The sequence below is a fragment of the Thunnus thynnus genome, chromosome 8 (assembly GCF_963924715.1).
Source record: "Thunnus thynnus chromosome 8, fThuThy2.1, whole genome shotgun sequence".
NCBI classification, from domain to species: domain Eukaryota; kingdom Metazoa; phylum Chordata; class Actinopteri; order Scombriformes; family Scombridae; genus Thunnus; species Thunnus thynnus.
The window spans coordinates 22,344,716-22,372,228 of record NC_089524.1 but is presented as its reverse complement, the minus strand read 5'-3'; the positions used below and the strand labels follow the sequence as shown (position 1 = coordinate 22,372,228).

The following is a 27,513-nucleotide window of genomic DNA, read 5'->3' as shown; positions in this document are numbered from 1 at the left end:
CTAAGGGTCTTTTAGAAAAGGAGCACAGCACTCAACAACAGAGAGAGGAAATGGAGGAGGAAGGAGGGGGAGGCAGAGAGCGGAGGCTGGGTCACTGGAAGTCCATCCAGACTGCATGAAGACAAGAGAGCGTGTTTACTCACTCTTCCTGCCTATCACACTTCCATTCATTCCCGGCAGTCAGACAGAGTGACTGAGAGCCATGGTCAAATGACACTTGAGTTATTTATCTTTTCTGATTAGGGAGGTATTTTAATGTTCGATGTGTTTTATCCATGTAGCATGAGTCATTGCTAAATATAAACATGTTTTAGGTGGAGTCTCATTGCATTTTTATCTGTTCAGCATCCAAAGGAATTTTGTCACGCTGAGTCAGGCTGAAGTTCTGAGTCATGGCAGCAATGTAGTTCAAGTCTCAGGGGAGGCTACTTGATGCCACAGCAGTGTTTTCTCTTTTAGTTACGAGCTGTACGTGATTGAAAGAGGACTCTGTGATGTGTGTGTGTGTGTGTGTGTGTGTGTGTGTGAGCGTTGATCCATGTCCCTCTGGTGTGGAGCAACTTCACCGGATGCTGCTCTGACATCTGTGTTTTTCTAATGGTTGTTTATTTACCTGAGAAAACAGAACGCAAAGGCCGACTTTACACTGTAGCTTCTAACTGTAGGAAGCAACTTTCCTCACACTTTGTACAATATTAACTGCTGAATCTACACCTACAGTGTGTGTGTGTGTGTCTGTGTGTGTGTGTGTGTGCGTGTTTGTGTGCGTGCGTGTGTGTGTGTGTGTGTGTGTTTCGGAGCAGTGCCTGGTCCCAGATAATCCTCTTCACAGCAACAGCAGTGTTTTACACATGACTGGTTCTTATTCCTACCCTGAACTCAATCACACGCGCACACACACACACACACACACACACACACACACACACACACACACACACACACACACACACGCACATATCTTTTTATACCTGCAAAATTGTTACATATTTATTATGGTTAGACCTTTGCCCTCCTGTCACAAATGTCACCAAGCTGTGTTGCTTAACAGAGCTGAATCAGTAACTTTCTGCTCGTCTGAACACATGAACTTAAGTTTAATGGGGAGAAAAAAAAAATCACGTTTTACACACACAGGACTGCCTCAATAAACTTCTAGCAACAAATCTGAAAAGAACTTTAAGTGGGGAATTTAAAATGACTGTAGAGACAAATTATGGCATAACCCAGCAAAGGCAATGACTCTTAACAATGAGATTTGAAATCTCTGTTTGAACATTTAATGGGTGCATGGGTGGGACATAAATGAGGCCTAAAGTCCATTTATCATGGAAACTATTCGCTATTGTTAGTAATTCTTAGAACCTCTGCCATAACATCCTCCTCTCTATCTCAGCTTTCCTGTCTGTCTTTCCTTTTCTACTCTTCCACAGTCAAACTCTCTTTAGTCAGTGGGTAGTTTTTTAAGGGGCCGGGCCACAGCTTTATAACTCCTCCCCCTCTGACTGGGATGAATGTGGGGGGTGAGGGAGAGAAGGAGAAAGAAATAAAGAGAGACAATAGACTTTAATCACTCATGTGGTTGAGAGCTGTTAGCAAGCCAAGCTCCACGCGCGCCAGGAAGGGGAAAAAAAAAGAGAAGAGGGAAAAATAGAAACTGTTTGTGGCAAAGAGGAGAAAAGACAGAAACAGGAAGGGAGAAAACAGTTAGAAGAGGAGAGTTATCATCTGTCACACCTCTGAGCTGAAGACAAGTCCAGGAGGAGGTGACAACATCAGCCTCATTCTGGGAAATCAAGAGGAACTCCTGTGGACTCATTCAAAACCAACACATAAATCCTCTTCATCTTGATTCTCACTGGACTACCACAGCTACAACTTTCTACAGATCCTCCTGAAGAACCCTCTAGCCAAACTGCCGTCCAAACTGGAGTATGCCCTGCCATCCCTGCCATCCCTGCCGCTGATCCCGGCAGTCAACATGATCTCCCAATGCCCTCTGGCTACCATTCTGCCTTGGCCTTCGGGGCCCCAACAGAGCTTTCTCGACCTGGACTGCACCCTGCTGCTGGAAGGGGAAGGGGGTGTTGCCCTGCAGAGGTATCAGCCCCGCTACCCAGAGAGCACACCGCACCACTGGGTCAGTACACCGAGTACATGGCAGAGTGATTGTGTCTGTTAGTTGAAATCTGTTTTTATTTCTGGGAAGCACAAGTACTTCCAGTCCTGTTAAACAATGTGGCAGATGTTGGCCCTCGAATGAGTGACCTTCCTGTACCTTATGTTATTTAAAGTGTGTGAGGTGCTGCATTGTTGTTTGGTGTCAAAGGTTTGGTCAGTCTTGATAGATTCAAGAACGGCAATGGAAAGTGAATTGGAAACTGTAAAATGAATACAGCTGAGATTCTAAGAAACCAATTCACTGAGGGAAAAAAGGAAGTATAAACACTGAGAGAGAAGCAGTGAAGAGCAGAGAGATAGGTGGGCTAGGCCTGGTGTTTGTGACTCCTCCAAGGTCTGTTTGTTGGATGTCTGTGGTGATTGTGAGAACGCAGGGAAGAGTAGATAATAAGAAAAGAAAAATACGGAAGGAGATGCTTATGTGTGTGCGTGAGAGAGAAAAGTGACTACAGCTGAAGTGCAAAGCAAATCTGTGGCTGCTCTGGACTCTGGCCAAGCTGGTGGTCACAGCTAAGAGGTTTTGACACTTCCTACATAAACATCTTGCAATGTACAGTAAGTGACGATCATTTTAAGATCAAATAAGTCAAAAACATCCTCCTATTATCAATTTGCTCAACTGAGAATCAGTGATTTGGCTGATTGTCATTTTTCCAGCCATCGTTTCATTTTTTAGTTCCTCTGCTTGACCTCTGCTCAATGAAATTTTATGCAACGAGTCAGAAACACATAGTGCAATGAGTCAAACTAGACAGTAACCTTTGGTGGCACAGACGGGAGGACAGCTGACCTCTTGTGAAAGACAGTAATTCACATTCACTGTTACTACCGCTTATTGGTCACTTACTTGTCTGTGTCTGTGTGTGTGTGTGTGTGTGTGTGTGTGTGTGTGTGTGTGTGTGTGTGTGTTTGAGAGAGCACCAATTTGCTGATTGGTCAGAGCCTTCACAGTAAAGGCATTACTCACCTTACTTCAGAACCCAACCAGAGCTAAAACTGGAGTGACAGAAGTGTTGCTCATGTTACTCTTCATGTCAGCGCACACACGTTTTTGTTTATTTACTTTTCTTTTCAATTCTTGTCTGAGGCCGCAGATTCCTGCGTGTGTGATTACCAGAAAACAACCTGCAGCGACGGCTTATTCCAGCTTAGTTGTGGCTAATTGTTTGCATGTGCGCACTTGTGGTAATGAGGCCAAAGTGAAAATATTTTTTGGTATTTAAATGGCACATTGAGATTTTGTGAGTAGAAATACCAGCCAGCTGAAGTGTCCTTAAAGGATGGGTTCACAGTGTTTCAAGTCTGTCCTAAAACAACTGTCAGATGCCCAAATGAACATTGAAACAGGTTTCTCTTGCTGTAATCATTCTTCCTGTTCATACTGACCATTAAGAGATTCCTTTATAATGCACCTTCAATGTAGGTGATGGGGGACAAAATCCACAGTCCTCCTTCCATACAAAAATGTATTGAAGGTTTATTTGAAGCTAGTATGAGGCTTCAGTTGCCCAAATGAGTCAAATCATGTGAATATCTTTCAAAGTTACTGTTTTTTTAGTGCCGAATTCCTTCTTTTTGTTGACATCGAGACAAAAAGAGTGAATTTTTTAACTAAAAAGACTGTAACTGTGGAGGACTGTTTACTTAATTTGACCAACTCAGACAGCTGAAAGCTTTTATTGTCTTCAGATGAACTTTTAAATACATTTTTGCTCAAACGAGGACTGTGGATTTTGTCCACTATCACTTACTTTGAAAGTGCATTTGGAGGAGATCTTCTAATAGCCAGTATGAACAGGAAGAATGATTACAGCAAGGAAAACTTGTTTCAATGTTCATTTGGGCACCTGACTGTTGTTTTAAGACAGACTTGACAAATTCTGAACCTGCCCTTTAAACAAGACACTGAATGTTCTGTGACAGCAAAAACAACAAAATCCCAACCGGTTTCAATTTAGTACCTCATTACTCTGTTATTACTGTTGAGAAATGTTTTCAATAAGTGATGAATTTCACTTTAATCCAATGCCAGTTGCAATCTGTCAGCGTGTGTGTGTCAGTGTTTTGAATGTTTGGAGATCATCCTCCTTGTCGCCTATCTGACATCCTGGTTGACGTGTCCTCCCAGCTCAGAGGACTGTTTCCACCAATTGTTTCCATGGGTAAGGAGACTGGAGGTTAACTTGCACACACTCACACACTCCGAGTGTCACAGCCAAAGCGAGGCTCAGCTTACACGCATCAACTCTGTGTGTCAGGAGCTCAGCAGTCCTTGTGACTGTTTTTACAGTATTGAGTTTGCACAGCTGGGCGAGGGGGCAATAAGGGCACAGAGGGTTAAACGGTTTCAATAAAATTATGTAAGAATAAAAAAAAGAAAATCATCAGTGGCTATAATCATTAAACTTACCTGTAATAAAAAGCAATAATTGCATAACCTTTCCACATGTCCGTCATACTGGCTTTGATTGGCTTGGGTTGGCTTGGAGGGCGGAGACTTTGCCTTAACGGCTCTCAGGTGTTTCATTCCTCACTTGTCAGCTCACTTTGTCCCCAACTTAAGGAGGTTATGAAACCATGCCAATCATAAAGTCAGTGATTGGACTGACTGATGTAATCATCTAGCTGAACGATTATAGACGGCTGTCAGGTCCACAGTTCAGATCAGAGGCGAGGGAGGAGTGCTGAGGTGTCAGCCATTATCAGCAGAGGACAACAAGGCTCCCACATGAGCACACATGGTCATATAAGCAGAGGGAACATAGAGATTAAGGGGAAGATATAGCAACCGAAACTGATGACATCTTTTAAACATCATAATCCAGACATCAGAGGATATGTCAAAAGACTGAGTGACACAGGACATGACCGGGTTTAAACTCAACTGCACAGAAGCGGGAGTGTTGACGACTGCATACGTCTCAGTGGGTTATCACAGTACATTTTACTGCTCTAACTGCATTTTAGAAGTCTGCAGGGTTCTTTTCTACTGTTCTCTCTCTGTCAGTGATAGGGCAATGTAATCAAGCTGCAGGACGATCAATAAAAAGCTCCAGTAGAGGGAATATTAACAGTGCCCTCACACCCGTTGGCTCACAGTAACCAGCAGGATAGTTCAATAACCTCAGCAGGTTGTTTGCTATAAATGCAGAAGTGACTGTTTGCAGGGAAAACGGGGACAAAGGAAGAGGGGGATGGAGAATTTCGATGATGGCGTGTTTTCCATTGAAAAAAAATAAGAAAGCTGAGTTAGCACTCTTCCTTCCTCTTTCTTCTTTGTTGAACAGAGAAGTGCACGTTTTCGGCTGATGCTCAGTGACGTCTCAGTGTTTCCATTCCTGAAGTTTGGATTCGTGTTCGTCATGTGTTTTGATGACTCGTCAACACGATTTCAACAGTTAAGGGTTTCATTCATCCAGCTAAGACTAGTTCTATGACTGGTATGATGTTCCATACCTTTCACTTTTACAAGTATCTCCATAATTTTTACAAAATGTCAATACATTTTACAACAATATATCTTGATTATCCCAGTAAGCACTGACAATATAAGACACAAGTGGAGAGAGTGTAATGTTCTTCAGTTCACTCATATCTGTACATTCACTTTTCTCTAATTGCACAATTCACAAACTACCAGACCTCTTTCTTCTCCAAAATCCAGGTCTCCGTCATCTTTTTATTCAGTCGACCACGTAAGATGCTGTTTACACACTTGGGTGACCCCCAGGCAGGTCAAGTTGTCTTGTTGCCTGCAGCTCTGTCGAGGTTCATATTGTGACTTTGGGCCTAATTAGGTCACATAATAGGACTAGTGTGAAAAATCAATTCTTCAGGCATTGTCCATGTCCCCCGCACGTCCATCTCAGAGCAACAAACACCACAGGAGCAGCTCGCTCAACTGGGGCAGAAACTCATCATACCATATGGAGATGGGTGTGTATTATGCTGTGGTCTGTGTGTGTGTGTGTGTGTGTGTGTGTGTGTTTGTTTAGGTGTGGGTTGAGCACTGGCAGGAGGCAGGAGGCAATATGTGCAGCAGCAGTCTTTGATTTGGTTTGGTTTTCATGGTTTGGCAGCTTGGTGACTTTGTGTCTGCATGTGTCTGGGGCAAGATGCCCCCCATCAAACAAACACACATGCACACACGCACGCGCACACACACACATACACACACACACACACACAATTCTCTACTCCTTTTCCCGCTCAGGCAGTGCATGCAGTATTAGCCAGGACGCATGACTAGGATCAAGCTGGCATTGTGATGTGTGCATTATTGTGTGTGTGTGTGTGTGTGTGTGTGTGTGTGTGGAATTAGTGTGTAAAACTGCTTATTAATATAAGTAGTCAGCACATAATTAAGATAGCAGATAATTAACTTTAATAACTCTGCTAAGATCAAACACTATGATAAATACACTAACTTTTGTTCAGAAAAGAGTACAAATATTTGTATCTTATTTTAACTTTACACAGTATGTGATGTGTCCATATTGCTCTGTCAGAGTAAATATCTTCCTATGTTTTGTTGTTATGGCAACAGCAGTTCTGTTAATGCTTGTTTATGTGCTACAGTACAGCTACTGCCTCTTTTTTTTGTAGCAGCCCCAGTCTGTGTTCGTCACTTAGCGCAGTTTCATTTCCTACAATACACATGCTTCACACTTCAATTTAACACGTACAGAGCTGCAGACGGCAGCATAATATTATAATATAGAATTAAATTCAGTGCCAGAAATTAGATGAAGGGAACCTTTAATTAAACCTTCATGGTGATATTTCTTTCTTACAGTATAGTCAGAACAAACAAAACAAATAGTCTGATGGTTAGAGTAACTTTCTGATGTAATGTATTTGCAGTCTTGCTGTGTAGTTTTCTGGTTTTCTGGTGTGATTTCAGGTTTTGGTGTGGCAGCAGTTCTCAGCAGAGTGTTACCAGTTTCATGCATACTGTGTGTTGTTTTTGTTGCATATGTGACAACTTAGGGTAGCATGTATCTGTTGGGCAACAGATGGTCCTTCTCTCATTAGCAGGGGGTCAGACAGACAACCGAGCCAGTCCAGACTGATTCATTCAAGGCTTAGCAAGGCTTAGATCTGGGGGGGGTGGGTCAGAGTTGGGGCCCTGGAAGGGGGGTTGTGTGTGTGTGTGTGTGTGTGTGCTGCACGGGTCTAATTTATCGTAACTCTTCTAAATGCAGGGACACCTGAAAGCACCTTAACAACCAGCATACCATCTGAGTCATCATAGCTCCAGAGTGGATTATCTCAGCTTTAGTACAACAGTCCAACTGAAAAAAACAAGTCTATTGTACAATTTCATTTAGCTAAAACATCTTTGCACATAAACATGATTAAGTGCAAATGAAACTCAGAGAAACTTTCCTTGAAGTGTGTGCTGGTTGTGAAGGGTCAGCTGTGATCTTAATGTCGCGTGTGAAGGGGGAGGGGTCTCTGTCTGAAGCTCTGGACTTTACTGGAAACTAAAATGATGTCACCCATCCAGAGAGAGGAGAGAGAGAGAGAGAGAGAGAGAAAGAGAGAGAGAGAGAGCTCAACAACAGCAAGGACAATAGATCTGAGGGGAGCAGAGACATGACATAAGAGAAGAGGGAGAGGGAAGGAGAGAGGCAGAGACGGAGCTTTAATGTGATTGCTTGAACAAAGGGTTCACTTGACCAAAGAAGAGACAGAAACAGACAAAGAGAGAAAAAGAAAATGCAGCTGTGTGTGTGTGTGTTATGAGACGTGACCTGGCGTGTCCTCATCCATCTGTGTTTTCACAAATGAATCAACAGATATGTGCATGTACAGAGTGTATTGCCAGTGCTTTACTGCTCTTAAATTACCTTTTTTAAAACTTTGACTGCACAGCTTTTCTGTTTTATTGAGTTATAGAAGCTCACCCTGACCCCGCACCATAAATCCAACCTGGTGTTGCTGAAGCCTCTGGTGACTATGGATAAACAAGGTGGTTTATGAACTCTGCCCTCTACTGGGCAGTATGCTGTGGAAAACCAACCAACCAACCACACGCAAACATACAGTGAAAGTAAGCGTGATAAGTACATTTAACCCATGTGCACACATACGATACAAGCTCTGCTCTCAAAAGCTGGAAAAAGGCACAAACAAGAACAGAGCATGACCTGACTGCATGTTTTTTACTCTCACATTCAGTCCTCATATGGTAGCAGGAAAGCTTCTAAATTTTACGCAATGACTTTTTCCACTGGAGAGTTTGGCTCCAGTCACCGCTGATACTCCTCTCACTGGATGAAATGATGAGTCTCTCCAGCACAAAAAAACTAAAGCAGGACATCTCTTTCCAGCCTGAAATAAGAAATCACTCTTTCTCTGGAAGCCGGTGTGAGATGCTCCTGTTGCATCACGCTTGTCTCTCTGCCAGTATGGATCCTCTCAGTTTATGACTGTACTGTGAACTCTTCCCCTCTCCATCTTCCTCTCTACGTCACACACAGAGTAGAGATAATGTCCTTTCAAGTTAATCTCTACAGTGTCCTCCACTTTCTCTGATACATGACCTTCTTATCTTGGATGTTAACACTGACATTACGCATGGTGCCCAAGAGCCAATTATTGACCTCTGTGTGTTTGTGAGCAAGCAAAAATGTGTGTGTATTGTGATCTCTGGTAGATTTTGGTCTACCCTGCTCCATCTGCTTGCATCAAGAATCCCCTGTTTTTTTTTACACCTCTCCTCTCCTCTCCTCACTTCTCCTCTCCTTTCCTCTCCTCTCTTCTCCTCTCCTCTTCTCTCCTTCTTATTGGTCTGCTTTTACGACCATGCTCCAGGCCAGAGAGGCTCCCCAGCCAGTCAGGTATGAGGACAGCAGCCTCGCTGGAGTCAGGAGGCTGGAGGCAGGAAGTGGGAGATTTCCTGGAATGTGCGTTTTTCCCCACAGTGGTGCAATAACAGTACGAGCTGCACTCCTCCTGTTTTTGTCCCCTTTCTGTCTGTACTGTAGCTGCCTGTACTGACTGTGTGGAACAGAGAGAAGAGCATACTTGGGGAGCTAAATAATGGCAGGAACCTATTATATAAAAAAAACTGTTTTGCCCCATCAAGGGCTTTCCTAAATTCCATAATGTCATTAGTCTTCGAAGTAGAAAGTAAAACTTGGTGTGAGGCTCTATTAGATTGCAGGAATATCATGTGTTATTTCTATCAGCCTTTCAAACATAACAATGTTCACCTTTATCACATTCTGTTTAACTTTTACATTCAAACTAGTGGCAATGTGATGTACAGATTTCTAAAGATAGATGTTGGGTTTAATTAAAGATCAGACGTAAGTCGGAAATATAAGGATGTGATACTTAGTGGGGAAAAGTACACTTTCACTCTGTTTGGGTATTTCCATTTTATCCTACTGTACTTTATTGCTTGGGTATTTCCATTCTATCCTACTGTACTATACAGCTGTATACTAACTGTATACTTCTATATTATTCAAATATTGCACTTTTTGCTCCACTAAATCCATTTGACAGCTGTAGTTACTAATTGAAAATGTAATACAGTAGTTAAAATTACTTTCACTTTGAACAGTTACAACATTGAAGTGCTGATTATATGTTAATGAATCAATAATAATAATCCAATATAATTAATATATTATAATGTGACACTCTGACAGGGCGAGTGCTTATACTTTCGATGATAAAAGTTTTACTTTTACAACATTTTACATTTGCAGGTCTTTTACTTGTAATGGAGTATTTTTTACAGTGTGGTATTACTATTTGTACTTAGGTGAAGGGTCTGAATACGTCTTCCACAACTGGTGAGGTTCAATTTGAGTGTCACCGCTGTGCGATAAACACATTTAAGTGTCAGGTTTTGAAGTGTTGAAATCTCAGATCAATAAGCACTGAATTAGACAGTGCACCTGAAATATTTAACTATAATACTTTTGCATTAAAATAACTTGGTCTCAGCTGTGTAAGAAACAATATTAACATAGATCCTGTGTCATTTTATGTAAGATTCAACATTCATAGACTTGATGAGACTTGCAATTTGACTTCAACTTAAAGGAATAATTGAACATTTTGTTAAATATGGTTCGGGGTCTCCACTGGCAACCTCATGGTGACTCCAGGAAGTCATTGCACCTGGTCAAGTCCAGCACCAAACCCCCTGTAAACCTGTCATTTTTACACTTCCATTTTTGTATGGATGAAAGAAACCAGATATAAGTTGTTAATTAGCGAGCTTTAGAGGTGCTTGTAGGCGGATTTTGTTACCTTTGGACAGAGCCAGGCTAGCTGTTCCCCCATGTTTCCAGTCTTTCTTTATAAGCTAAGCTAACCGCCTGCTAGCTGTAGCTTCATATTTAGCATGCAGACATGACAGTGTATTTCCCAAAATGTTCGACTGATGAAATTATTGGATTTGGCCTAAGGGACTTGGGACTCGACTTGGATTTGGACTAAGCTCTGACATTCACTGAAGCCTGTCCTCCTATGCCTCTGTAGAACCTTAAACTACAAAAAAGGCCCAAGAGTATTTTCCGAGTCCCTTTTTGATGCTAATACCAGCTTACAAATACTACCTTAATGGACCTGGATCCCAGAGAGAGAGAATACATTTCTCATTTTGATCTCAAGTTGAAAGATTTGTGTACTCGTCTGCTCATCCATCAGACCGAGCAGCTGCTGTCACATTTGTCAGACGTCTTGTTTGCGTTGAGATATGACATCACTCCCACTGTGAGACAAACACTCAAATCCCCCAGAGCAGAGCTAAGGTTGTGTGGGGTCATAACCTTCCCACTGCCCCTCTGGGCTTCCCAGAGCTCCAGAGACCCAAGTGGACACTGGGGCAGCTCGGTCTGGGAACTGGAGCCCGGCCAGATATACAGCCTGAACAGAAAAACTGAGAAAACACGATCACACACAGAGATACAATGACGAAGACATACACCGGGCTTCCCTGGCCTCTTAGTGGCCTCTTGCTCTCCAAGCAAAGCTCAGAGGGAGCAATGATGCCAACAGCGAAGACCTTGTGTGTGTGTGTGTGTGTGCACCCTACTTGGCAGCGTGGTGTGTGACAGCCAGTGACGCTGAGTGTGACGTTGGGGTTATAGGAGCCAGAGGAGTGGGTAGGCATATCACACACACATACATGAAAAGGGGGCTGCAGCAGATCCAGCATCTCACCCACTGAGCCAGATGACAATACACATCATAAGGTCCCCTCTGTCTCACGACAGTCCTTATGACTCTGGATCATTTCATCAGCCGACTAAATGGACTTGTAAATGAAAGACTCAGTGCTTGCTCACATTTGATATATGTTTACAATACAACAAAGACCCCTCACAAAGTCAATGCTTGATTCATATCTTCCCGTTTATTCACACAAGTAGGCTGTTTGAGTACGTGTGCAGGCACATTCACAGTGGAACAGTGTTGCCCATTCTCCTCTCCTGTCACTGACAATGCACAGTGCTGGTGACGGCATCTACGGCCTTCCTTGAATTGTCCCACGCAGGGAGCATGAGGAGGCCGCAGCTGCTTCACACACAGGACATCCAGGGCCGGCGGTGCATCATATCATCCACACATATGAAATCTGTGCATTAATGTACGTTAATCTACATGTTAATGGTCGCTAGTGTATAGAAATAAATAACCAGGTGTGTAAAATACAGTCATAAAACTACAGGGTTTAGTAATAACTCAAAGATGTCTCTGAACTAAACTCTTTTTCTTTTGTTAATATTTTTCCCTTCGCTTTGTGTATTGTTTGTTTGTTGTTTTCTTTTTTGGGTGTGAATAAGGAGGATATGGATGTCAGGATGTAGGATTTTTTATGTTTTGATGTTTTTTGAGGGGTTGTGATCCTGAAAGACTAAAAAAAGCCAAAAAAAAAAGCAACAAAACTACGCTAAACTAAACGTAACTCTTTAACTTAACTAAAATAAGATAAAATAGTTGACTAAAGCATGCAAGCTTAAACTGAAAATGTTCATACATCATAAAGGAAATAACTACCTGCTTGGTGCTATGGAGGCTTTTTTTCTTTTCTTCATGGCACCAGAAACTTCTCTAATGGTCAGACAATTTTATGTTTTCAAGGACAGGTGTTGTAAATAAAGTTATCAGACAGCTTACACATAAAACAGAAAACAAAAACATGAATGCTATTTGTTAGAAACACCCCATAGATTTCTGTATTTTTCTCATTATAATAGGTGACACAAAAATTACAAACAAATATAAAAACCACAAAAGCATAAAAGCAATAACTGTAAGAAAAAATCTGATATACTTTTTTTCTTTTACAACTGAAATGAAAGAATGAAAGATTTGTGTTAATTTTATGTTGTATCAATCAAATCAATCATTTTTTCCTAGAATTCTCCAAAAAAACAAAAGACTAACAACACCCAAAAACCTATTTTAAAACTCTTACATGTTCCATGATTGTCATTAGAGACGGATTTATGATTCATGTGTAGTGGTGTGTTGCGCAAACAGGAATCACAACTGCGTCTGAGCGCACACATTGTTGTCACTGATGAAATTCGGACAAAAAGAGAGGAGGAGTTTGAAACGGACTGTTGTGAGTGCAAGTAGGAGGAGTTTGGTCATTCAGTAGAAGAGGGGAGCGCTTACTGACAGACAGAGAAGGAGGATTTGGACTTTGGAGAGGAACGACCGTGTGTGCGTGTGTGGTGAAGGGGAAGAATTTTTTTTTTCTTTCAGCGTGGATCTGGGATTTTTAAAAGAAAGGACACATCTTCTTCTCTCTCATTGGCGGATTATTCCCGAGCTCTGATGCTATCCACGGATCATGAAAGAAACGCTCACCATGAAATTCGCCTGGAAAACTAAAATGGTAAAAACCAAAACAAACAAAAAAACTCTCATCGTTTTCCATCCTCTGCTGTGTTGTTGAGTTTGTGGTTTTGAAGTCAGCTTTGAGAGAGAGAGAGAGAGAGAGAGGGGGGGGGGGGGGGGGGGGGGGGGGGGTGGGTGCTTGGGAAAGTAGCGGATAAAGGGGAAAAGAAGAAGAGGAGGAGGAGGAGGAGGGGGGACACAGTTGAACATTGAGTTTTAATTGTTTTCACACCCGTCTGTTGTGGCGCAGGACTTTAAATCCAGTTTAACCTACATTGCTGGTGCGTAAAGATGTCACGCAAAGTTTGGAAACGTGGGGAAGAAGGGGGGCGGAGGGGGGGTGGAGGGATAAAATAAAAATCCCTTGTCGGCTCCGCCAGAATATGAACTCGATCCCGTCAGCTTTCCCCTCCCTGATGATGGATATGAAAACTTTTGTCTGGGGGCCCGCAGTGAAACAGAGAGGGAACAATCGGCGAGGCCCCGGGGCCATCGCTGTCTCTCCGCGGGTCCCAGCTGCGTCCAGGCGAGGAAAGCACAAAAAAGCAACAGATCAGCGCCAAAGATTTAACACAACCGCTGTTGTTGTTATCTTGGGAGTATTGTTTCACACACAGCTGATAGGCTGATAGGCAGATTAGCACTATTTGAGCAGAGATAGTGTACTATTTGCCTCCCTGCTCTCCTTACTCTGCACATTTTAAGCATCTTCTGCGGAAGCATCCAAGTTAGTGCAGAGAGTAAACAACTCATCTCCTGTTTACACCTCACCCAGAGTCATTTGATATACTGTGTTCTCTGTAAACTCATTCCTATCCGCTGATATCTCTGTTAAGTTCACAACGAATCTGTATAAGACTTACTACATCCTCTCCTCTCTGGTGAATAGAAATACTCTAACCGACTGTATAGGTTTTCCATTTTCATGCAAGCTCATGGAACTTTGCCTCACAATAAGCCCCAAACTTGGTGCACAAAGCGAGCAGAGCTTTTTTAAACCCCGCTCTGAAAAACATCTCCAGCTCTCTGGCTGACAAAAAAGCAGGCTGTGTGTGCAGACTGTGAACTCAGCAGCCCGGGCCGGCCAGCGCAGAGACCTCCCTCTATTGTTTTGGGAGTGTGTGGACTGCATGACTCATTCACTGATGTATTTATCTGTCTCTGCGCCAGCCAGCCGGCAGCCAGCGGCTAAAGTGAGAGAGAGGCAGAAAGACGTGTTGCTGACCATGAAGACAAGATGCTGAACAGGGCAGGGAGCAGAAAGGATGGCAGAGTGTAACATGAACATCACAGACATGCTCGCTGTTTTCATCTGTCCTTTTATTTTTTAAACTCCTCCTCTCCCTTTCTCTCTCTTTGTCTTTTTTTTTTGTTTGGAACCTTCTTTTCATTTCTGCATCACTTGCTTCTGTTCAAACCCAAACACGACTCTGATGCAGGCCCAGTCATGGCTGAGTGCCACCGGCCTCCAGGACTGACCATTGAGCCTGTTAATGGCGACTTTGACCCTTGACCCCCTTTTTTTTTTCCTGGCATCCCGTCTGTTTGGGGAGAGTTTGGACTTTGCCATTGAGCTGTATAAATGAAAGTGGGGACAAGTGAGAGTGATCTTGGCTGCCGCTGCCTGTGTGTGAGGACTTGGCCATAATACTGCATGCGTGGTGTTTATATTTGGCCAGTCTCGCTCCTTCACTGTCTCCCTGCCTCTGTTTTTGTCTCTGTCTCCGTATGTTGATCTCTCAGCAGATCCCAGTCTCTGTTTGCGCACACTCTGAGCAGGAGTTTTATATTTTGATTTCACTCCGCTCCCTCTGTTTGTTTATATGCTCTGCTGTTTGTCAGTGATTTACAACCAGAGACAGACATAGTGCATATGGACTCCTACATCAGGATGAACATGAATCCACTTTGTCTTATGGCTTTATTTAAGTGGTTGTTGTGCTCTGGAGGCACCAATTTGTAATCAAGCTCTCTTGGCTTGTATTAGCCGTACAAACAGACAAAGACATATCAACAGAAAGAAAGAAAAAAAAAAAGTGATGCAAATCTCCTGTTTTGTTGCGTAGGGGTTCGTTTGAGAGACTTCATCCATTCTGGCTCTTATCTCCAGCTTTTCTGAGCTCCAGGAAAGCTGCCCAGCTCTGACTTCAGCTCCAGAGAGACAGGGACACAGTGAAAGAGATGGATAGGGAATAAAAGAGGGAGTAAAGACGGGGAGAGAGGGAGGGAGGCCTGGCAGGCTGCAGTGTTGGGGGTTGGGGAGTTGGTCATTCTTGATGTTTTACTGCACTTCAGTCCTTGTTTGAGTGCCGTGGTTGTGGTTCTGTGTTTTTTTTCAGATTCTTCCTTCTGCTTTTTTTGAAGAGGTTTCAGAAAAGTGAATTCCCATTCTGCTAAAACCATCAAAATAACACTTTTTTTTTTTGTTGAAGTTAGCACTGCAGCCTTTTAGTTATTTACAGGAAACTGTTTAATCTCCACTCCTCTTCCTCTCCTCTCTGGGTTTCTAACTGTTTTCCCTCTTATTCCCTCCATGCAGAGCTCGGTGCAGGACTGGGGGGAGGAAGTTGAGGAAGGAGCCATCTACAATGTGACACTGAAGAGGGTTCAGATTCAGCAAGCGGCCAACAAGGGAGCAAGATGGCTGGGGGTGAGTAGGCCCGTCTGATCTCTCACGCTGTGACAGAATCACAGCTGACGAAGCTTTTTCAAAGAGGAGACGAGTCGAGCTCCAAAACCACAGCGAAGCAAATTACACATATGAAAACCTGATACTTTTTCCACTCTCTTAACCTGTTGCAGTGCAAAATGTGAACTGCAGATTTTTTTTTATTCCAAGTGGAAAAGTCTTGGAATGTATCATGTGTAGATGGTTTATAAGAGAAATCCAGTTAGTTGTGCGCTTAAAACAAAAAAAAAATATCGAATTGTTCTATTGTTTGAAGCAGGCTGTGTTATGCAATTGTGGGGCATCTCTCAGCATTGTGCTCACTCGGGAGAAGGCTGTTGTTTTAACATTTGAGCTATAAATCCTCCAGTATAGACAACACCTTTTTAACTGCCTGCTGAAAATCAACAGTTTCACCAGACCTGCACTGTTTAGCCAAAGCATGTGATTTCCTGACTTTCTTGGCTGCCAACAAAAAACTCCTCAGTCCCCCTGTGCAGCAGTGTTTTATAAAACGCTGCTATGACAAAAAAAAGGGGGGTATTAAAGGCTTTTCCTTGAGTTGTGCATTTTTGTCAGTGCACACAAGGTATCGCTGTTTATATCAGCATAATAAGATGTTACACAGTGTATTATTACTCTGCACTGAACAGCCAATTAGGTGGGCATTATGTTTAAGTTTGTATTATGAGTTTTTCTCAGAATCAATTGCAGGAATGCACGAACTTCACAATTAAAAACAAATATATGGTTAGAAATCAAGGAAGGGTTTTCCCAAGAAAGATCCGAATCTTGTTTTGCTTGTTTTTTTGTATCGCTGTTTGTAGCTCTCTTTGTGCTTGACATGGGGGATGGGGATTTACACATGAAAGAAGAAATAGATAACAGCTCTGAGGCTTTAAGACTGTATTGATATATTGACGACTGTATCCGCTGCCAACTGTATTAGAGCTAATTAAAACAGTGTGTGTACTTGACACAGTGCTGTCTATTGAGTAGTGAGAGCTCCCTTTTGAGACAGTATATTTACTATAACAGTCAATTGTCAGTGAACAAGAGCAATTACAGTCAGTGCAGTTGTACACTGATGTGTTGTTTACAGGATTGTAGTGTATTTACTTGCAAAGTCAATGCATTTCTAATTAATTGTGAACTGTAGAATCTAAGCTTGTGTTTGTGTGTGTGACTGGACAGCGGGGTCACCTCAAAGTGATAAATAATCGTATTTCTTGTGCGCGTTGAGCTGTTATCAGACGGGAGTGGTGGGAGAACTTGGCTCTGCTGCTGCTGTCCTCCTCTCTGTCTGGAGGGATGGTGGAGGAGGGGCCATGCTGTGATTAAAAGCAGATTGGAGCGTTTCCTGTTGTAGCGTGCTAACTTCACCAAGGTCTCTCTCTCTCTCTCTCTCTCTCTCTCTCCCCGTCTGTGCCACCTCTTGTACGACTCTCTCCCCGCCCGTTTTGTAACTGCTCATTCTCACCCTGTAGACACAATAGTCGGACACATCTGGATAAATCAGAATTAAATATAGGTCGTGATTGTCTTCCAACTTTTTTTTTTGGTCTTCCGTTGAGTTGCTTCACTCGCTTAATTTCATTATAGTTTGAAACTTACTCCTAATCTATTCCTTATATGATTCTATGTTTTCTTATTGACTATGAAAGATAAAGAACAAAGCAACCTGACATGCTATGAGTATAAATATATAATCACATGCATCCAAAACCAAAGAAAGCCAAGAAAGGCTCAGGAAGCACAAGTCAAATCCCTGCAATACATTATAGTACTGCTCAGTTCAATTCACACTAGTCTGTGAAAATATAACAGTGTGAAAATATGTGTTTGTGTGTGTGTGTGTGCGATTAGGCGGAGGGGGACCGTCTGCCTCCTGGTCACACAGTGAGCCAGCTGGAGACCTGCAAAATCCGAAGTATTCGTGCTGGAACACTGGAGCGTCTGGTGGAGACGTTATTGACGGCATTTGGCGACAATGATCTCACCTACACCTCCATTTTCCTGTCCACCTACAGAGCCTTCACCAGCACACAGACTGTACTGCAGCTCCTGCTAGACAGGTAGGGTTAGACTGAAGTGCTGCATTGCGAAATGGATCTGTAAAGCCACAATAATGTATTGATTTAAAGTGATTTTTTAAAAATGGTTTCTTCATTTTCTCTGCTGCAGGTATGGAAGCGTGGAAGAAAATGACACCAACAGATGCCAAGGCTCTGAAACCAGTGGAGCCATCAGAAAGTGAGATACAGTTTTATATGTGCTAAGTCACCACACCTGTCCTTCCATCAGTGCCAGCTCTCCCAACACTCTCAAAATTGTCTCCACAGTGCCTTAGCCTCTATCCTGCGTGCCTGGCTGGACCAGTGTCCTGAAGACTTTCAGGAGCCTCCTGACTACCCCTGTCTTCACAGGCTGATGGACTACCTGCGCAGGGCCCTGCCAGGCTCAGAGGCTCTAAGACGGGCGGAGGGTCTGTTGGAGCAGCTGCAGACTCAGGCTGGAATGGATGACACTGATGGTGAGTATCAAACTTTTGTTTTTACATATTTTATTTGTCATATCATATTTTTATTTGTTCATCTCAAGTATCACATTTCCCCTGAGTCAAATGACCTGTTCGCTTTCTTTCAGCTGGTTTCCACGGCAACAGCTCTTTCTGCCTGGGGGAGGAAGAGGAGGTGGAAATCGAAGTCCAGGAGGACTTCCTATCGTTTGACGCCGACCTGGTGGCTGAGCAATTGACCTACATGGATGCAGTAAGTGGAGGGAAATTAGATGGAAACAGGCGGTGTGTGTTGTGCAGGAGAGAAGCGTCACGTAGGTCACATCGTCAGTGTCGTCATACTAACGTTACTCTGTCATTCTGCTCTAGCTGCTGTTTAAAAAAGTTGTACCCCACCATTGCCTGGGCTCTATCTGGTCTCAGAGGGACAAGAAGCACAACAAACACAGCGCCCCCACCATTCGTGCCACCATCACTCAGTTCAACGCCGTGGCGGCCTGCGTGGTCAGCACAGTGCTGAAACACAGACAGATCAGACCGCATGTCAGAGCGCGGGTCATCCAGCGCTGGATAGACATTGCTCAGGTGAGCAGAGACACACACACATATACACATAAATATATAAAACCTTCACAAATGTTTAACCAAGTTATGACTGACCTTAATTACGTCTTAACAGGAGTGTCGAATACGCAAAAACTTCTCGTCTCTGCGAGCCATTGTGTCTGCACTGCAGTCCAACCCTCTGTACAGACTGAAAAGAGCATGGGCCGCTGTGCACAAGTAAGCCTCAAATCTCTGAACTATGCAGATAATCTCGGCAGGTCTTCATAAAACAATCTGCCCTTTTCGCAGAATTCTACAGGATCTCTTTGATTTTGCCAGTGTATTGCAGCTGCTTGACATCTCATGCGCAGTATATCCTTTAGCTAACATGAATCTTTGCTTGACAGAGACAGCATGCAGACATTTGAAGAACTGTCGGACATATTCTCAGACCACAACAACTACCTGACCAGCAGAGAGCTACTCATGAGGGTGAGTTCTATCTTCATCATGTGTTTCATACTTGAAGATTGTAACCCTGTGCTTTTGCTCATCCCTGTGGAATCATGAACATGTAAATCCTCAGTAAATGAAAGGATGTTTCCTGTACATTTACGTTTAGCGATCGCCCTCTGAAACAAATTCTGTTATAAAGCGTGTAAATGTTACTTCAAGTGAACTGAGACTTGAGCTAGAAATCCGGGAAACATTCCTTCATCACTGGTTAGAATCTCGAGGACCAAAGCTATTTTTTCGTCTGCCTTACAGGAAGGTACTTCAAAGTTTGCCAGTCTGGAGAGCTGTGCCAAGGAGCACCAGAAACGCACCCACAAGAGACTACAGCTGCAGAAGGAAATGGTGAGACAAAGACTGGCAGACTAAAAGCTTCAGCCACAAACAGATTTTTTTTCAAAGAGAGCTAAAACAGAGCTTTATATTTTTTAACAACACATTCCTCTAAAGCAATGTACTGTAAAGCGAGTCCCTGCCTCTCCAGTATGATGAAGCCACATGCTCAGTTTTGTTTACTCAATGCATTATGTGATGTACTTTTATTAAGCCTGTGTTTTGTTTAACAACCCCGCATTGCCATCTGTGGGGACCACAGTGTGAAAAAATCTCTTTGAACTTTTTGTGGCATCTTAGTGAACTTGCAGTACTTAAAAGTAAATGTTAAAGCAATCAAATAACTGTTTCTCTACAGGGAGCAATGCAAGGAACGATTCCGTACTTGGGGACCTTTCTAACTGACCTGACCATGCTGGACACCGCCCTTCCTGACCTAGTAGAGGTAAAAAAAAAAAATCCTTAACACCTGCTGAATGTGTGTGTGTGTTTGTATGTATGTGCCTGTTTGCACCTGTGTGTGCGTTTCGATATTTGAGAGCATGTGTCTGCGAGTTTGCACAGCTCCGCAGATCTGAGAGTCTGTCTGTGTAACCCGCTGTCAGAAGCTGGGGCGTAAGTTTCCATGAGTGTGTGAGGAATTTTGTCGGTCCATTTTTGGAGTGGTCCACCTAATGCTGTTTGTCTAAGCCGCCACTGGTATGTGATGTCCAGGGTCTGACAGCGTGCTCTTTGTGTCCTCCGCAGGGTGGTCTGATCAACTTTGAGAAGAGACGCAGGGTGAGTGTAGCTGCAAGCGGCGCCTCTTTTTGACACGGTTCCACCATGACAATCATCACATGATGAGCTAGGCTCACACATGACACATGTTTGAAGTTGATATGCAAGAGAAGCAAATCTAATTTTAACTTTTTCTCTGCAGGAGTTTGAGGTGATAGCCCAGATCAAGCTGCTCCAGTCGGCCTGTAACAGCTACTGTCTGACTGCGGATCCGGCATTCCTCCGCTGGTTTAAGAGCCAGTTTCAACTCAGTGAGGAAGAAAGGTACAGCTGCTTTACTCAGAATACCTTCTTTCTTGATTGCACCATTATCCATTAGATAACAAGCAAATTAGTGCATGAGGTCATGGTCTATTGCTTCTATTGTTTACACATACACACGCACAATAGCGCCTTCTTTTTCTCCTTTCTCCTCACTTCTCCCTGCTGTTCTCATGTCATCTCTTTGCTCCCTACTGATCTATTGTACTTGTTATTTTTGCTCTGTGTGCTCTCTTTTCTCCCTCCCTCTCTTGCCCTCTCTGACTTTCTCTTTCCTTGTTTCTTGCTCAAAATTCATGGTTTCCAAAACCACTGGGCACATGTTTTTTGGTAATGTTTTATGATGTTTAAGGTTTGTTATTAATGTTCTCTCTTGCAGCTACGCCTTGTCATGTGAAATTGAAGGTCTCGGTGACAGCAGTCCAACTTCACCCAAACCACGAAAAAGCATGGTGAAGAGGCTCAGCCTGTGAGTACATCCAGAAAATGGATTTGAATAGAACCTAATGGAATAAGGTCTAGTTTGAAATGCCTTTTGAGTGGGCTTGAAATAGTTTTCCTTGGCTTGGATGTGTCACATTGGACATATCACATTGGCATATTCAAGCAGTCTATTGCTGTGACCTATTTACTTTTATAATCTAATAACTGACTTCCTCTACTTTCCAGGCTGTTTCTTGGAACAGACAGTAATGCAGCCAGTTCACCCGTCAGAGAGACGCCGCGCTCGCCTCCTACTGGCAGCTCAGGGGAGAGCATGGACTCTGTCAGCGTGTCCTCTAGTGACTCTAGTAGCCCCTCAGACAGTGAGGGACTCACCCCCACTCACACCTCCGACACCCAGCAAAACAAGGTGGGTTACAACAGTGTGGAAAAGGTTTTCCCTTTGGGCATACTTAGGGACTGTATGAAAATTATTGGGATGGGGGAAGAGAAAAATAGCAACATCCTTCCTCAAATATCTCAAAATAATAGAACACTATTGAATTGGTATAATGTGCTTTGCTGCTAACAACTTAAAGTACGCAAAAAATTTAAGATATAATGGAATTTCTTTTTACATAGCTAACTAATCATATAACAGAGGAAGAATTAGCATTTGCCCAAATTATTGCAAACATTCAAAAATACAAAAATTTTGGTTGCTGTTTACTGAGCCATTCATTATTTTTGAACTAAGTGTCTGTCACTTTATGTGACATGTTAAACATGTTTGTGACACATTGAAATAGAGAAGGTGGAAGCAACTGTCGGCTAGTGAAAGTGAAAAATGATGCATTCTCTCTGAAGAGATCATGTTAAATTATAATAACATCATAACATATTGATCCTGTTAGCTGTGAGATGATTTTGATGAGAAAAATAGAACCCTAATACAAAGACACCTAATATGGTAAAATATACTTCTATGGCACATACAAAAGCCATCTTTTTAGTGGAAATATTTGATCTTTAAAAAAACCTTTTTTTCTTTCTTTCTTTCTTTTCTTTTTTTTTTTTTTCTTACAATAAATCTTGTCAGGCAAGAATAAAATAAAACCAGACTCTGGCTGAGAAGGCCCTCTACTACTACCAAAAATGAATACTGAACTTCCCTCAGCAAAATGGAAAAAAAACCCCATAACTTTTCTGGACTCCTCCCTCCTAATAATTTTCATTCTGTCTGTAAGTCAAAATACTGTAATTTGAGTCAAAAGATGAAAAAAATGTTTCTTTTCCTTTATATATTTTGAGTCTTGTCACCTGAGGTTTTTCTTAACCATGTCTGAAGATTAATGATCAGAATATCGTTGAGTGTATTTGTGGAAGTAAGTGATCCGCTTACATTTTTTTCATGTTTCTTCAGCTATCAGAGTCCTCCTCTTGTACTTCACTCCACTCGATGGACACCAGCTCATCGACAGCCAGTGTTTCCATGACCCCTGCATCTCCCTCCCTCCCCGGCCCCCCCTGCACCCACAGACGCTCCATCTCCCTCACTCCAATGTCCCCTAGCTCCCCGAGCCAAACTCCAGCTTATAACACCCAGGCCCAGGACGCATGCATCATAAGAGTCAGTCTGGAGCAGGGAAACGGGAACCTCTACAAGAGTATACTGGTAAATAATTATATGTTTATGCATACCTGCGTGACTGAGAGGCTACGGACACACATTTTTATAATTTATGTATGACTCCATGACTTCATTTTCTCTCTATTCCCTAAATAGTTGACCAATCAAGACAAGACTCCGGCTGTAATTTCTAGAGCCATGGCGAAGCATAACCTGGAGGTGGAGCCAGAGGAGGGATATGAGCTGGTACAGGTCATCTCTGAAGAAAGAGGTAAAATATGGCTGTACTTTCTGATGGAGACTTACTAGATTTTTTCATGTAGGATCCTCTGGGGTGCTTGATCAGTTTCTATGAGTGTTTTCTCATTATTCGGACAGTTTCACAGAGGTCCCTGGCTACGTGCAGGGCTCTCCAAAAACTTGCAATTGTGCATCATATGTTATTCAATATAGTTCCTAGTCATACAGTCAGATTTACAGTAAATACAGAAAGCAGAAGTCGCAGCATATATGACTAAAACTATGATGAAACACCATCTGTATTTGCAATTCAGCATTTTAATTGTTGTGTATCTTTTCGTAATTGTTGATAATCTCTTCCCAAACTTAATGAATCACAATGACCCATGTATTGACGAGAAGCGTAACAGCTATAACAGCAAGAGCTTAAATCTTACTCACCCTTTCTATTATTTCTCTTCCTTCCTTATTTCTTTCAGAGCTGGTGATTCCAGACAACGCCAATGTCTTTTACGCCATGAACACCTCAGCTAACTTTGACTTCCTCCTGCGGGTGCGAGGCACCGCGGGTCGGCCAGTCCAGCTGCGTAGCCGGTGTAGCTCCACACTCCCTCGCACCCAACAGCGCTCAAGCCTCTCGCTTAGACTCAGCAAGGTCACTCTGTGACCCCGGACTGCAGTGACCCAGCAGTTTGCCCTTACACCACTAACCCAGGACAATACAGGGTGCTGGATTGGATCTTGACTGTTAGGTTTTAGGTGGAGAGATGGATGGAGACTCAAGATGGAACAGATGGACCCCAATGAGTTTTTCACTCTTATCTTGCCAGTTGAGTCTCTTCCTGAACTGTACCACCCCCTCCTGTCTTTTTCAGCCCCTTTCCCAACCCTGATATGGAACAAGGATGTGTAGCGTGACTGCTGTGCCAGTGGGACTTAACTTTTGACTAGTGATGGCTGTGATAGAGTGAAACAGCGACCCCAAGTGGCCTCCACTCTTTACAACCACAGGTTTTTTGCACACGTTATGGGAGCAGCCAAACTCCTGACCTCCAACAGTATTCTGATATTGAAATGAACTCATTTTCTTGTCATGTGATGTCTGTGTAGCTGAATATCTACTTTTCTGGTAATAGAAGAGTAATGAATGCAGAAGTTCAAAAGTACAGATGGATGATGGAATTGAAGGAGACGTGGACTGAGAGTCCAGTCCTGTTGCCTTTACTGATGAATGAATGGATCCCTGACAGTATTCTGAATGATATTGATCGATTGACAGGAGCTGTGATGTCATTAATGTCCCTAGTCGGTCATGTTTACCTGCCATGTCCGGCTCGTGCACAGTGTGCACAGTGTGTGTGTTCTGCCCCTCTCATATTGTGAGCTGTGTGACGAATGCAGTGTTACATGCATTCTGATTGGTTCCATTACTTGGTTTTAACAAGTCCTTGGCAAATATTGAAATGGCCTTACCTGCCCTATCTTTAGGGTGTAGAGATGCACTTTGTGCTGCTTTCTGATCCAGAAAGATGTTTTATCACATCCTCAGACTTTTTTGGAGAAAAAAAAAGATAAGAGATGTACAAGAACAGAGGAACGGAGGACTTTCTGAAATAGAAAGCACCATGCGAAGTGTCTCAAACTGCATACTTGTACCTCTTTGCCCTTCATTATATGAACTACAGAGTTGCACTTGTCAGTTTGTAGGAGATGCCAGTGGGATGTGAATACAGAAGAATGAGTGAGCCACTCTGTTGGTGGTTTGCTCCCTCTTCACTAAATGAAATACTATTTTTGTTTGTAATTGTTGCTTTTTTTTATATGTTTTTGTAACACAATGCCAGATTGGAGAGTGATAGAAGATTTTAAAGGTAAATGTCGAATGAATTCAGAGTGCCAGGAAAAAAAAAAGCCAGTGCCAGATTTTACTGTGATACATTTGGAAAACTTTAGGGACACTTCACTTCATTAAACACACAAAAAGCCAAACACCTCTTCACACACTAAACTCTCATCTGTTTGTCTCATGGACATCCTCTTCACTTATCACCTGTTATGTAACAGTGACACATACAGATAAACACTTACTGACTGTTTTCTTCCACTCCTGCAGACACTCTAATGTTAGAGTTCTACTATTGTGCCATGATCAAATGTTATTGCAACCAGTTAATGTTCCCTGGATTAAATGAAAATCACTGTTTGCCCCACCAAGAAAATGTTACCTTCCCCTTGGGAATACTGGTTCACTGGTGGACTTGTGATAATGGCCCAATTGGCCCAATCATCTGTCTCCATGCAGCACTTCACTTTAAAGATGTTATGTCATTAAATCACCCTCAGCTCCTATGTTCTTCACTGCCAAAGACTCTTCCTCTACCTGAATGAATAAATAAATTATTATCATTATTATCATGGTTGTCCTGTGTGTTTTTGATTCCCTCCAATCTTTGGAAACCTGGGAAATATAGTTTCTAACATCTGATCATTGCAGTTTCCAGTTTCTGAGCACAGTTCTGTTTTATGCCTGTTGGATGCTTTATGATTTTAAAGTGCATCTACCTGACTGCACAACCCTCTTCATCATGTTCTTCTCGCTGCATTGGATAGATAGTGTTCTGTGCGTCTTGTCTTTTTACCCTTGCTCTGTGATGGACAACATGCTCGGTCCTGTCAGGATTGACATTGTCAATAAAAGGACCAGAGGCTGTTCTGGAAAGAGCCCAAGTTATTTTGCTGAGTGGAAGACAATTCTGCTGACTTGAATGCAGCACTCATGACCTTCCTTTCCTGAAAGTGGGTTTGCTGTGCTGGTCACTCTCTTTTCCAGGAATTCAAAGACAAACATGCATTTTTGTTAGTCAAAGGATTTAAGTTCAAACCCCCAAAGAGACAAAACTTAAAGAAAAAAGATTTTCACCCTCAATCAACTCTGCAGACATGAGAAATTCTTCTTATCCAGAATATCCAGAGTATGTTAAAATGTACTACTGTAAGTAAATAAAATGAAAGAAAACAAGCGTTTAAGTATGTGTTTTATATATTTGTATATTTCCCAGTAGAATTTGCTTCATTGTTTGAAGAACTCATACAACCAACAGGCACAATAACGAATAAATACAGGTGAAAAAAAAATATATCAGAGGGCCTTGTAGTGCTCTCATTTCTCAAGTAAACATCTTTCAAAGCAATTACACTAAGAGAGACAAAACAAACCAGAAGAGACCAGTAGAGAGTATTTTCAATGACCAGTGTCGTCCTTTGTGTTTGAGCTGCTCTCCTCAGGCTGCAGACATCACAAGGCTCTTTTATGCCGCAAGCTATGAACACTCACTTGTAAGTGTCTCTTTCTTGCTAATTCCTACATGGAGAGCTACATTATTTGTTTGAAGTATTCATGCACATTTTGTTTTATCCACTTAATATATCTATTGTTGGGGTGTTACAGGTGGGCCCTTATAGCAGACAAAAAGCAGATTTTTTGATATCTTGCGAACATCTGCCAGCTAGACTGTGATGCCCTCAAAAATACCGTAGTCTGCACTTGCACTGACAGACTGTCAAGATGGAAATAAACATTGAATGAGCTTTATCTGCTTTGTGGTTGACTATGGACAGCTGGAAGACAGGGTGAGAGTGAGCATGCTTCAACAGGTGGTCTCTCTGCATGAAGTGCTTCTTACGTAAAGGGCAAAGAAAGGTCTCTTCTTCTGTGCGAATAAAGCCTCTTGTCACAGCCATGCAGGTCAAGTACAGGTTACTTGTCTCTTACATCAGGCACAGACAAAACTCCCCCAAACACAAAAAAACTAAAATCAGTTACATATGGGTCTGCCATATATTGCTAGAAGTGGAAAAAAACTCAGCGTGTTCCTCATGCGAATCCAAGCGGAAAAAAATGAAATAACATTAAGGTGGGAGGCACATTAAAACTCACCATGGAGCACACGGAACCAGGCAGATAAACATCAGTGAGAAATGCGATATACATAATGCATAAAGATGACTGCAAGAATGCTAATGAGAAACTCAGCAAGACATAAACTCAGCAGCCTCAAATGAATAAGAACAACACAGAAGAAGGAAAGATTATAACTTGTTTCAATTCCTTTTGAATGCTGCAGAGACATTTTCAAGGCCGGAGATCAGCACACTTGACATGTTGGACCCTCCTCCAATTAATATACAGCATGTACAGTGATATATGTGCATTCAATAAAGCCATGTTGGCTTGTTTTCTACTCAGTGATATCAACCCCTCCCACTCTAGTTGATAGTTTGAGCTCCCTGGGCTGCAGATGTACACATATACCTAACTGATAACTATGATTACTAGTTGTTATCAGGTCTGTATCAGATGAGCTTGGGGGCCGTTTTAAGAGCCAACTTTTGTTCTCTCCTAGAGGCCATACACACACAATTTCAGATATGTTAAGTGACTGCTAAACCTAAACAAATGTCAGCCAAGACATGCAGTATAGACCTGATGGTTTACATTCCAGTATCCTCATCCATATGGAAGAATGTTGAAACTGAGTGTTATTT

General features: G+C 42.5%; 1 protein-coding gene across 2 annotated transcripts; it reads left to right on the top strand.

Moving 5' to 3' along the window:
* The first annotated feature begins 1,578 nt into the window (after positions 1–1,578).
* On the top strand, positions 1,579–25,380 carry rgl1 (ral guanine nucleotide dissociation stimulator-like 1). Of its 2 annotated transcripts, none has more exons than XM_067597212.1 (18): positions 1,579–2,140; positions 15,596–15,706; positions 17,591–17,799; positions 17,909–17,977; positions 18,067–18,257; positions 18,371–18,495; positions 18,612–18,827; positions 18,922–19,025; positions 19,196–19,280; positions 19,557–19,646; positions 19,993–20,079; positions 20,382–20,414; positions 20,557–20,678; positions 21,055–21,144; positions 21,345–21,528; positions 22,522–22,773; positions 22,885–22,999; positions 23,448–25,380. In XM_067597212.1, the coding sequence occupies exons 1-18, from the start codon at positions 1,982–1,984 to the stop codon at positions 23,633–23,635; spliced, it is 2,430 nt and encodes an 809-aa protein (XP_067453313.1). In that variant the 5' UTR covers positions 1,579–1,981; the 3' UTR covers positions 23,636–25,380. The 2 variants fall into 2 exon arrangements, with proteins under 2 accessions (XP_067453313.1, XP_067453315.1); XM_067597214.1 differs by lacking the exon at positions 1,579–2,140 and adding an exon at positions 12,806–13,054.
* Positions 25,381–27,513: the final 2,133 nt, after the last annotated feature.

Bases quoted from the DNA above. Each gene is read 5' to 3' on its own strand.
- rgl1 (XM_067597212.1), top strand. From the start codon at position 1,982: ATGATCTCCCAATGCCCTCTGGCTACCATTCTGCCTTGGCCTTCGGGG. The intron at 17,800-17,908 runs GTAGGGTTAGAC...TCTCTGCTGCAG, and splicing joins CTGCAGCTCCTGCTAGACAG to GTATGGAAGCGTGGAAGAAA. The intron at 19,647-19,992 runs GTGAGACAAAGA...GTTTCTCTACAG, and splicing joins TACAGCTGCAGAAGGAAATG to GGAGCAATGCAAGGAACGAT.